The sequence below is a fragment of the Uloborus diversus genome, chromosome 9 (assembly GCF_026930045.1).
Source record: "Uloborus diversus isolate 005 chromosome 9, Udiv.v.3.1, whole genome shotgun sequence".
In the NCBI taxonomy this organism is placed as follows: Eukaryota; Metazoa; Arthropoda; class Arachnida; order Araneae; family Uloboridae; genus Uloborus; species Uloborus diversus.
The window spans coordinates 108,566,959-108,579,366 of record NC_072739.1 but is presented as its reverse complement, the minus strand read 5'-3'; the positions used below and the strand labels follow the sequence as shown (position 1 = coordinate 108,579,366).

General features: G+C 34.6%; 1 protein-coding gene across 1 annotated transcript in view; it reads right to left on the bottom strand.

Annotated features, from left to right (window-relative positions):
• The window catches only part of LOC129229351 (resistance to inhibitors of cholinesterase protein 3-like), a 30,661-nt gene that overhangs the window by 2,232 nt on the left and 16,021 nt on the right, over positions 1-12,408 (bottom strand). Inside the window, exons 4-6 of the mRNA XM_054863641.1 lie at positions 5,907-6,090; positions 5,587-5,604; positions 4,495-4,649 (exon numbers count right to left, since the gene is read on the bottom strand). Coding sequence (XP_054719616.1) covers positions 4,495-4,649; positions 5,587-5,604; positions 5,907-6,090 — 357 coding nt within the window. The remainder of the gene's footprint in view (positions 1-4,494; positions 4,650-5,586; positions 5,605-5,906; positions 6,091-12,408) is intronic.

The window sequence follows — 12,408 nt, the reverse complement described above, 5'->3', positions numbered from 1 at the left end:
TTTTTTAAAAACATGAATGAAGTAGGTGGCTGTTTTATGGAAAAGACTATTTTAGGATATCAGGAAGAAGAGCAAAAGGAATAACTTGCTTCTTCGTATGCATAAGAGTTGTAACAGTACAAAGAATAAATATCAGGTTATGAGAAGTATACGTATTTCATATTTAAAAAAGAGATGAGCAATTTAAAAATATAAAAAGTTTTCCATTTACATACCATCTGCTGGTGTTTTGTTAAAAATTATCATGCTTCATCTACAATTACAATTCTCTCTGCCTTAGGAATAGAAAATGATTTAATATTGGAATTACTTTTGTAAGAATTATTTCTTTTTAGCTTTAAGTCCATAGTTATTTTTGTTAATACCGTTCTTGTGTGATAAAACTAGCTCTTTTATTCATCAAAACCTCATCCGAGACCCACTAAGAATTAAACAGCACCTGGAACCTCTGGTTCTGGCCACTTCTTGTTTATTTACTCATTCTGCCTTATATTTCTCGTTCACTTGTCCATTGTTGGACTTTGGTATCCATTACTTTTTGCACTGATGAAGGGGTTTGCATTCACAACCCTGAAATGGCTGTTTACAGAGTTTTTAAACTCATTTTAATTGTTTTTATTTGTACTAGTATACATTGTTATAATTTTAAACATTTCATTGAACAAAGTTTCAGACTATTTTTTTTTTTTTTACAAAAGACGGCTTTATTATGACGATGCAACTCAAAAATTTCGGTCGCCCACCTACAATATTGCAAAACACTTTTTATCCTTTCTCTAGGTTCGATTTTTGGGAGATCAGGGAGTAAACAGCCCTTGGCTCCACAAAGAGCTAATTTATGCTCTTAGGCAAAATACCCACCCCACCCCAAGATGTCTCGACCTTACCCCCCCCCCTTGTGTCCATTTCATATACTTTTGCTCTACTTGTGTACTACATTTAAGGGTTCTATTTTGTGTATAAAATAATTTCATACTGCTGAAGAATGAAAACTTTATTGCTATTCCCATATAAATAAAAGCCGATGATGGAGCAGCCCGTGTGATTCAACTCTGAAACTCGCACCACGGCATGATAATTTGAGAACATGTTTTGGTAATGTTTAACATGCAGGGAAAGGTTTCATTGTGACAAGGCTGAACTCGATCCAGCTACTTAACTGTTTTACTGGTAAGACTGTCATTTCAGGGGAATAAAGAAACGAAGAAATGGTCAACAATAAATGCTACCTACTGGAGTTTAGGATTAATCCACTGCAGTTAGGGTTACAATTTCAACTATCAAAATATCACCAAATATGCAATAGCTTTGTTCAAATGTAGAAGCAATTTTCACCCATCATACCTTGACGGGCGACTTTCTAGTTTTTATATAATAATGGTACAAGCATCTTACTTTAATTCAAAATACACAAATCTTTCTGGGTATTTTTTTATTGAAATTGTTTTAAAGACACTAAACCCTATTTATGACTACAAAAGCATTGAACTCATTTTCAAAATCGCAACTTGTCATGACTCCTAAGTTACCAAAAAAAAAAAAAAACCTTATCACTGGTTTTAGAACTTGGATCTCAAAAAATTTCTAGAGAAGAGCCCTGAACTCCTTCAGATTGTTCTTGACTTGCATTTCTTACAAATAATCAGGATTATAAAAATAATTTTTTCTGCATAGTACAAGTCTCCAGAGGAGAAAATTAGGAGAAGAGACCCATTCCAAAACCAGAAATGAAAAGCAGGATCTGGCTATGCCCCAGTTACCCATAACAAAATAGATAATACTCAGGAAAAAATTTAGAGGAGTGAAATACATCATTGTAATCGTGATCAATTCCACAAAAAAAAAAAAAATATTATTCAAAGGATGAGATGGAAGATGACAGAAAAAGAAAAGATGTAATATTTTGATTTTTCAACCTAATGTAATTTCCCCATTATTGGCAATTTTAATGTGATTCAATAGTTTACTCTAAATATCACCAACAGTGGCCAAATTGAAACCAATTAAATTAAAAAAAAATCGCCAAATTTGTTGCCACTGGCGATATATTGCCAAGTGTCCACCAAATTATACCACCAAATGAGTTTACATTGGAATTAACAATGATTCCCCCCCTCCCAAAAGGGGAGGTGCACAACTAGACCCCACTAGGAGTCTATGTACCAAATTTCAACTTTTCTAGAACATATATACGCACATACATACGTACATACAGATGTCACGAGAAAACTCGTAATTAACTTGAGCACTTATCCACATGTGGTCGAGTCTCAAAAAAACTCAACATTCATTCGGGGGTGAGCAAAATGGAAATTAAGGTTGATTTTTGAGTGAAAATATTTTTGCGAATACAATACAGTTGGATCCCAACTTACGCGAGGGATGCGTTCCAAGACCCCTTGCGTAAGTCGAAATTTCGCGTTGTGGAGCAACGTAGGTTCAGAATTTTTTTTATAAGCATACCTAATTATTTTAGACATTTATAAACACCCCCCCAATTGTTTCAAACCATTTCTCAACAATATACTACCCTATCTTTCATAAAGGACTTGATTTTTACTGTATTTTAGAAAAATTGTTGTTATTTGACATAAATTATGGTTATGAAGCACAAAATCAATGATGAATAGGAGAAAGAGACATGAAATAAAACAGTACGGTACTTACATTATGTACATTACAGTATCATAATAGCACTGAACAGTAGATGTAGTAAATCTAATTATAATTTAAAAAATGAAGAATACGATAGTGTATGCAGTGTGGTCAGACTGTTATTAGTCTTCTGACACGTACGTCAAGAAGCTCGTCAGAAGAAGAGGAAGAAAAAGAAAGATTGATGGTTCATTTCGGCATTTTTAGTATCATTCCAAGTTTTTTTTGGTGGATCCGTCACCTTTCTCAGAAATGATGTTTATCTTTATAATTGCCTTAGTTTTTATTTCTCTAAAATAGGTACATTGTTGTAAGGAGTTATAGCTGACGCAAGGTGATTAGCAAAGGTAATGGAACTTATCATATTCTGATCTTGCGTCTCCGACACTTTTAGCATTTCTCTTGTATATGCTCATTTTCTTAAGGATTTCAAAATTCAGTTCAGGCAGCTCCCTTTCAAGTTCTTCCTCTTTGTTTTCTTCCTCATTTAGACTTAACAAATTCTAGTAGGTCAGAACTGACGGAGTTTGATCATAGCAGTCGATGAGCTCGTTGATATCCTCTTCCTTCATATCGGAGAATCCTTCTCCACCCAGGTGCTTCGCCAACTCCACTGCTTTTGAACTGCTTCATGGTGTATGTTTTCAGGAACAAGGCCTTGACAGCCATGCACGACATCCGGCTAAAGTTTCTTCCAACTTGCATTGATTGTCTGTGTTTTCATAACTTCTAATGATGTGCCTATGTTTTACAATGCAAAGGCAATTGTGTACTGCTTTTAGTACTCTTTCAGGTTGAAATTTTCCATGCGGTTCATTGCTTGCACAAGGTTTTGGTGACACTCCCTTGTTTAAAGGGTTTTAAATGCCTTGCCTTAATAACGCTTGGGATCCATCATATTTTATCAACGTTCATATGTAGAATGAAAAGAATCAGAGCAGTTATGTGTACGAGTACACTAATTTAAAGCAAAGCGTTGTTTATACTAGTACAGTGTGTGAACTTTCGTTTTCAATGATGCTAAAGGAATGGAAGTCCGTGCACGAAACAAATATTTAGTTTCAAAGAAACCTATTCTAAGGCTCCGCTACTCCTTTCAAAAACAAATAATATTGCAGCCGAGCAATTAGCGTTGGCAATAAAAAAAATCATTATTCATCAAAAACTCGCGTTATAGCCATTTCGCCTAAGTCGGAGCGCGTTGTAGCGGGATCCAACTGTACTTCCTTTTTTGTAAAAGGAAGTAAAAACGGGGGAAAATCCAATTGCTTGTTTCCCCTCATTTTTCCATGATGCTAAATTTTAATTTAAAATACAAAGTGAAAATACCTTTGATTAAATTTAAGGCAGATTTTAAATTTGAAATGTTTGAATTGTAGGGGCCTTAAGACATATCTCTGGTGTTGATTATGTAATATCCTTTGCCTCCCCTCTCACCCAGAAAACTTTGAAATGTTGGGCCTGCCCTTTTCTTTCCTCATTGGCTGCCAGAAGGGGCAATGTTCACTTCCACAAAATAGCTTTCTATTGATCGCCAAATACTTTATTCTTTCTGAAGTTTTTTTTTTTTTTTTTTTTTGTGTTTTTGATTCTCCTAAGGTTAAAAATGTTTCGAAAACAAGTGAAAAATACAATTATTTTAAAGAAGTTTGCCATTTTGATGCATTTATGTGCACTAATATCAAAAGAAAAAATATTTTAATTGAATGTAATTTGGGCTCAACACATGATACATGAATATTTGATTCTTAAAAGTAAAATTATTTTTCCTAAATATAAATCTTTATATCCACGCACACACACACAAAAAAGAGTAATAAGAGCTGAAATTAAACTTACTCTGACGTCAGATTTTTCATTTTTGCAGCAATTGTTTTCTGCTGGTATTTTTTCAGAAACACACTCGCTCATTGCATTCATATGCTTCATTATTCTTTCCATGGCTTGCTCTGTCTCTGCCAGCTTTTGCTTAAGCTTTAATATTTCACTATCTTCTGCAAACAATAAAGAAAAATGGTTATACAGAAATGTACTGTTCAAAAATAGAAATACAGTCAAACCTCCATATATCGAACTTCCACATATCCAAATGTTCTACATATCGAAGTCTTGGCAAAATTCCATGTCCATTACATAGAAAAATTTTTTCTATGTATCGAAAAAGTCTCTATATATTGAAATTTTTCTAGAGACATTTGCAGATTATTTTCCACATTAAAGTGTTTGTCTCATGAAAAATGAAAGTTAGGGGAGAAAATTATGTTCACTAAAGGTTGCTACGAAACTCAAGGAATCGAGGTTGAGGAGTGTGTAGATAGGTCGTTGTTCCGTTCTGAAGTTCTTAAATTCTCTCAAGTTTATTTCAAATCTTAGATGCAATCAGTAATACAGTAAAATTCATTTCCAAACTATCTCTACCCTCTGTTGATTATCACTCCAAGGCTTTTTAGCTCCAGTGAAAAGTATTCAAGTAGATTGATTACATTATCAAAACAAATGCAACCTTGTACCTGTAACTTTTTCTCTCGATTACATTTTCAAAACAAAAATCCCCTAATGTTGCGGAGCGGATCAAGTTGAATTGCCGAAGAATGAAGATGTATGAAGGCGCAAAAATGTCATTTCTGGTAAATTTAGTATTCCTGCAAGTTGAGTCCCTGCTATTATGAGAAATTGGAAAGCCGTAATAAAAGTACTGAAACTTACAGAAACGCACTCAAAAATATGGAACCGCATTACAGTTGGCGAAAATTAGTTTTAATTTTAATGTTTTAGAAGATTTTTATGATAAATTGAGATTATTTCTGCATAATGAAATTTCTATATATCGAATTTTTTTCCGGCAATTTGCTACTTCGATATATGGAGGTCCGACTGTCATTACATCTATTCAAAAGTGAAACATAAATATTTTAATCAATAGCTACTTACTTTCATCCACTTCTGCATCTAGAAAAGAAAAGAAAAAAAAATATATCAATATCAATTTTAGAATACCTAATATGAGGCAGTGAGAAGCAAAGGGATGTAAGAGCCAAAATTAAAATTTTGGAGATAATCAGTACAATCGGTTGGAGAACCTCTCCTCTGTTTTAGGGCAAGAGAAGGTACTGATAGCTTTGGTGAGTGCTGCTATATAGCATGATTTAGAAAAAAAAACTTCAATAAAAGCTTCCGTAGAGCACCACAATTTACTAGAAGCAAATACCAAATAAATGGAACTGATAAAATATTTTGGAAAACATAATTACCATAGTGCTCTGTAATTGTACTTTCACACAATTTGGGCTGTTTCTTCTGAGATTTTTTACCTTCTTTTTCTTTAGAAACCTTCTTTACTTCATTCTCACAAACAAACTTTCTATATTGTGGATCCATGTGAAAATCCTTTATCAAAGGTTTTTTCTCAGCTTCATTTGGCTTTTTGAAGACAAGCTTCAGAGGAAAATGTAATTATTAAAATATAATAGTTTTAAACAAAACTGTCCTTTTAAAAACAATTAATAAATAGCAAAAGAATTTAATCCTTTAGACATTATTAAATACATGAGGATGTTAGGGAATTTATTTATATACTTTGTTTTCGGTTAAAATATTAATACAGTAAACTCCCGATTATTCGCGAGCGGCTAATCCGCGGCCTTGTTTAATTAAAAGTATATACTTATTTATTTATTACTCCATTCTCAAGTGTCTCAAATGCTAGTTGTTCAAGTAAGATTTTTGGCGAAAAACAAGAAGATAGATTTTGCTTTAAAAACTTAGTATGGTTATTCTGACTTCTCACTTTCGTGAACTTGAATTTCAGGGATGTAAATTAATGTGAAAAAAGAAGTGAACATGTTTTTATATGCTTAACATGTGCAGATTATAGCAATGAAGAGAAAAAAATATTTCTCTGAAAAATGTATCCATTAGGCCTACATTGATGGAAAATTCTTCACCTCCGTGAAAGACCTTATCTATGTCATTACTTCTGAGGTGAAAATAAATGATGGAGGGGAAATACATCAATAATAGACATCATATTATAAATTGCCAGTATATCCTCAAATTTACTAAATACTATTTTTTAACATACATTTGAAACTACTAATTAAGCTGTACTTTAATTATGAGAGCTTAATATTATATACCCACTAATCATTAAAATAGCTGATTGTTTGCACAATTAACAAACTTACTTCCTTGATATTAAATTGGCCTCAATTTTTAAATATTAAAAGTTTTTTTCTTTTTTTTTAATTTCCATGAACAAGGCATTTTTTAATTTTTTTAATTTACGAGTAAAATAATTGGAACTTAGCTGGGCCATTGTTTATGGTTACTTCTAGTAGGTACCGTATATACTCGCGTATAAGTCGAGAAATTTTGCCCAAAAAATGAGATCAAAGGAAGGGTCGACTTATACGCGGGTCAAATTTTCCGAAATTTTTTTTCTGATCAACGAGAGCTGGGAAGCTACGAGAAATGCCGATGTGCGGTTACAGGTAGTTGCTGATAAGTTGATCGTGTGAAAAAGTAAACTTATACAAAAATAATAACTAAAAAAACCTAAATAATACACATAAATAAAGATAATTTTATTCTTCTTTATTAAGGATCAAATCAGCAATTAACAAATATCGTGAAACGCATGAAAATATTTATCGTCAACAGTCACGCCATTCAGACTGAGAGTGCGTTCGACGAGCACGACCGGTTAGTGAATCACGGGACAGCTAATGATCACGTGCTCAAATCAACCAATCAACTGCTTAGAATGGTAACCGCTGCGGTAACCGGTTGATCATAGAACGCCGCGGTTAGTAACTGGTTACTTACCGGTTTATCGGTGAGGTTCGTCGAACGCAACCTCTGATATCATTGACAATTCTGCAGCCGCCGATGTATACGATGACGCGGTGATGACGGAAGCGGACTTTAATGAACTTTTTTTTTTGCGTCCGAATCGGAATCCGAGTTTGAAGGCTTTTAGAAATGTTTTCCTATTTAATTCCTATTTTATTTGTAAATAAATGTGTTCATTATTTTGAAATTTCTTTGAAAATAATTCGCGATGTTTTTGGAAAGTATGGGGGTCGACTTATACGCGGGTTTTAGATTTTTTCTCTGAAAAATGGGGGGGTCGACTTATACGCGAGATCGACCTATACGCGAGTATATACGGTAACACTTTCATGTAAGAATGGGAAAAAAAAGAAAACAAAAGGTTTCGAAATTTTGGAAAATATTTACGTTCAAAAGTGACGTTTTCTGGAGAACGACTTTTACGGCACACACCTTAGGACAAGAGCTTTTGTGTTATACATTTTAGATAATGATATAGATCATTTCACAAATTTTGAAACTAATATTCAGATTATAATTATATATTTGCACTTCAGAATAAGTTTTAACTGCAGTGAGTATAAAAACTATATAGGTATACAATGTAATATTACCATTGCCATTCATAAATAAATGTTTCACAACCAAAATAAAGTGAATTATCATGCCCTTCTGCTAGATTCGTGGTTTGCATAACAAATACAAATACAAAAGTGACAACTAGCAACAGGCTCTGGGCCCGGCTAGACTGGTCCTAGTCAATTTACAATCCCCAGTGAAGATCAATAGCCCTCTTAAAACTATCTACTCCCTTGCTCATTACCACCTCTTCCGGTAAACTGTTCCAAGGTTCCAATACCCTGCTAAAATAATAATTTTTCCTAACATCCATGTTAGCCTGAGATTTAAATAGCTTAAAACAATGACCCCTTGTCCTGTTTACAGTGCTGAACTTCAGGCCCGTAACATCTTTCATTTTAATAAATTTAAACAACTGAATCATGTCCCCTCGGTCTCTTCTTTGCTCAAGACTACATTTTTAGCCTTCTAAGCCTGGAATCATAGTCTAAGTGAGAAAGTCCATTTATTAGCCTTGTAGCTCGCCTTTGAACCCTTTCCAATACATTAATGTCTTTCTTAAGATAAGGAGACCAAAACTGAACAGCATACTCCAAATGAGGTCTTACCAAACTTCTGTATAAGGGCAGAAGAACTTCTTTAGATTTGTTTGAAATAGATCGATTGATAAAACCAAGCATCTTATTGGCCTTGTAACTAGCAATGCTGCACTGTTGGCTAAACTTTAAATCCTGACTTATTAAGACCCCCAGATCAGTAACTTTGTCAGCCTGACTAATGACTGAACCTTACAAATAATAACTTGTACACTTATTTCCATGCCCTAAATGTAGCACTTGACATTTCCCAACATTAACAGCCATACCCCATTTATCAGCCCAATCCGTAATATGATCTAGATCCTCTTGCAGCTGTTTTGCTTGTTCTTCATTTTCTACAGTCCCCATAACTTTGACATCATCAGCAAAACAATTCATGTTCCCAGAAATATTTTTGTGAATATCGTTCATAAAAACAATGAACAAAACAGGCCCTAACACTGATTCTTGATTAACCCCGCTTAAAACCTCACTCCAATCAAAATAATTTCCCCTTACAACTACCCTTTGTTTCCTTCCGGTCAGCCAGTTTTTTACCCAAATGAAAGTTTTCCCTCCTATTCCTATATCAGCTATTTTGCTAAGTAGAGCAACATGAGGTACCTTATCGAAAGCTTTTTAAAAATCAATGTAAACAACATCTACAGGCTTCTTATTGTCCAAAGCCATGGTAACTTTGTCATAGAAATGTAATAAATTAGTTGCACAGGATTTACCTTTCCTGAAACCATACTGAAAACTAATCAATAGATTATTAGTCTCTAGAAAATCATAATTTTCATCAATGTTTCAAAAATTTTGCAAACCACCGAAGTTAGACTCACTGGTCTATAATTTCCCGCACTCCCTTTATACGCTTTCTGGAAGAGCGGTGTAATGTTAGCCAGCTTCCAGTCCTCTGGCACTGTCCCCGAGTTATAAGAAGCATTGAAAATATTTACGATTACACCTGCTAATTCCTCCGCACATTCAACTAAAATTTTTGGATAAATATTATCAGGTCCCGGAGCCTTAGTCTCTTTAATTTTTTTCAAATGAAGTAAAGCGTCATCCCTGGAAAATACAAAGTCCTCAAGCTGTACTATAGCTTGTGTCTTGTTGGTGTCAACTGTTGAGATACAGTTATCGTTAAAAATACTCGAAAAAAAGTTATTAAGAACATTAGCAATATCACTATCGTCCTGAATTAAAATTCCGTGCTCATCAACCAGTGGCCCAATATGACTATTTCGAACTTTTCCTGAATTAGCGTATGCAAAAAACCTCTTGGGATTCCTGTTTACGTTATCTGCCAGTCTTTGCTCCAACTCTCTTTTCTGAATCCGTACCAAATACTTAAATTTACGCCTTGCCTTACAATATTGGAGCCTATCTGCACTGTGACCAGTTTCTCTAAACCTATGAAAAGCAGCTTGCTTGTAATTTAAAGCGTGTTTAGTTTCCCTGGAGAACCACATTGGCCAAATTTTAGTGTTGACACCCTTTTTCCTAAAAGAAACATAATCCCCAACCGTTTTCGCTAGCTTTTCCTTAAACTCTGCCCACTGAAGATTCACATCGCTATTGTCCAATCCAGAAGAAAAAACTGCTTTCAAACTCTGCCTAAGTGCCACAAAATCAGTATTTCTGAAATTGGGCACAAACCTAAAATTCTCTACTTTGTGCGTATCAAATTTAATCCCAAACCTAGTACTGTTGTGGTCACTGTCTCCAAAGTGTTCCCCTACACATAACCCCTGAACAGAACCTCCCACATCACAGAAAACTAGATCCCAAATCACGTCCTGTCGAGTACCCTGAGTTACAATTTGATCTAAAAAACAGTCACCAATTACTTTCAAAAATTCCTCTTCTCTGCTATTATTATGGTAAAAATTATTCCAATCAATTCCTGGAAAATTAAAATCTCCCATTATAATGACTGACCCCTTGCTTGAAATGTCATAAATAATATTAAACATCTGTTCATCTTGACCCTGGCTAAAGTTGGGTGGCCTATAAATGTTCCCTAAACGTAGTTTCTTGCCCTTATTCCTCATCAACTCCAGCCAAATCATATCAATCTCATTAGGTTTAGCATTAATTACCAATTCATTGCAAGTTAAAGTGTCTCTGACATAAAATAAAACCCCACCACCTCTTTTACCTACTCTATCTTGTCTAAACAAATTATACCCAGCAATAGATAATAAATCATCATCAGTTTCGGTAGCCCATGTCTCGGTAACTCCAATAATATCCAACCTCTCGTCTATTGTTATGCTTTTCAATTCTTCCATCTTGTTCCTAATACTACGAGCATTTGTATAAAAAACCTTAAGTAAGCCATCTTACCTTTATTTAATGCTGCGCGATTATTTGAATCCCAACTGTTAAAATCTTTTCTCTTACTAGCCACCCTATTTCCGTTTCTACTAAAATCCCAATAGTTAGTACCCGTTCGAATTCTACTCCTTAAAGCATGCCCCCATTCCAACTTAGTTTTTTGATTCTGAATCCTCTAAAACCAAACCACTAACCATTTTGACCCCCGTAGAGCACAGATGCAGGCCATCCCTAGCAATCCAATCACGTTTACTTTTACTAAACACATCAATAAACCTGATACTACGCTTAACGCAAATTTCCTTGAGTACCAGGTTCATACACCTAGCCGGTTGGTTTAACCAACCCCCTTCTTTTCAGCAACCCTATTTACATCTCTCACCCGAGCCCCTGACAAACAACATCTAGCCACCTTACGTCTAACTCTGCCTATTGAGTTTCCCATCTCACGCACCATTGAATCTCCCAAAATTATACCCTTAGTTTCCCAGTCTGTTGCCTCAGCAATAACTTTCCCCTTTACCTCTGGAATATTCCCACTATCTAACACACAGCTAATGCCCACCTCCTTTTTACTAACTTCCTCCTTTACCTCTGGAATATTCACACTATCTAACACACAGCTGATGCCCACCTCCTTTTTACTAACTTCCTCCTTTCCCTCTGGAGTGCTTACCCCATCTACACTCCTACAGCCTAATGCTAACTCACCCTCCAAAGTAAGCACCCTAACTCTGATTTCTGAGAGTTCAACACAGTTAGTGCAAATGAAATCCTTCTCAGACTCATCCTTCCCCTTAAACAAGCAGAACATCTGACATAGGTCACAAGAAATCCACTTGTCCCCTTTACCACTTTTAACCTCCTTCATTATGCATATGACTCCCATTCTAGCTCAAAATGATACACTTAAAAGCCAATACAAAAATGCAAAATTGAAGAAATAAAACTAATTATTAGAATTAGAAAGCATTGGAAGTAAAAGGTACAAAAAATACAAAATCCTAAGAGAAGCAGTAAATTATAATAAACAAGTTACACACTTAACAGAGCACTCAGGCTTAACAACAAGAAATCAGCACTTTTTAGGCTTAGCTGCGAAGAATAGAAAAACACTTTAAGAAAGCAAGTAAATCAAAAATAAGACTTAAGAAGTACACAAATACTTAATTATATGATAAAATACAATAAAAATACTGAAATTAAAGCAGTAAAATAAACAATTAGAGTAAAAAATCACTTATCTCAGGAGCAGCAAAATATCACCCCAGCAACACTAGCGCCTTCTATCGGCGGAATCCATAACAGCAGCATTTTCAAGAGCGATCTGTTTTTTTTTTTTTTTTTTTAAACTTTAATTTGGTAACTTTTGTTTAAAAGGCTTTGAATTAAGATGGGAAGATTTTCTAGAAGAGGAGAA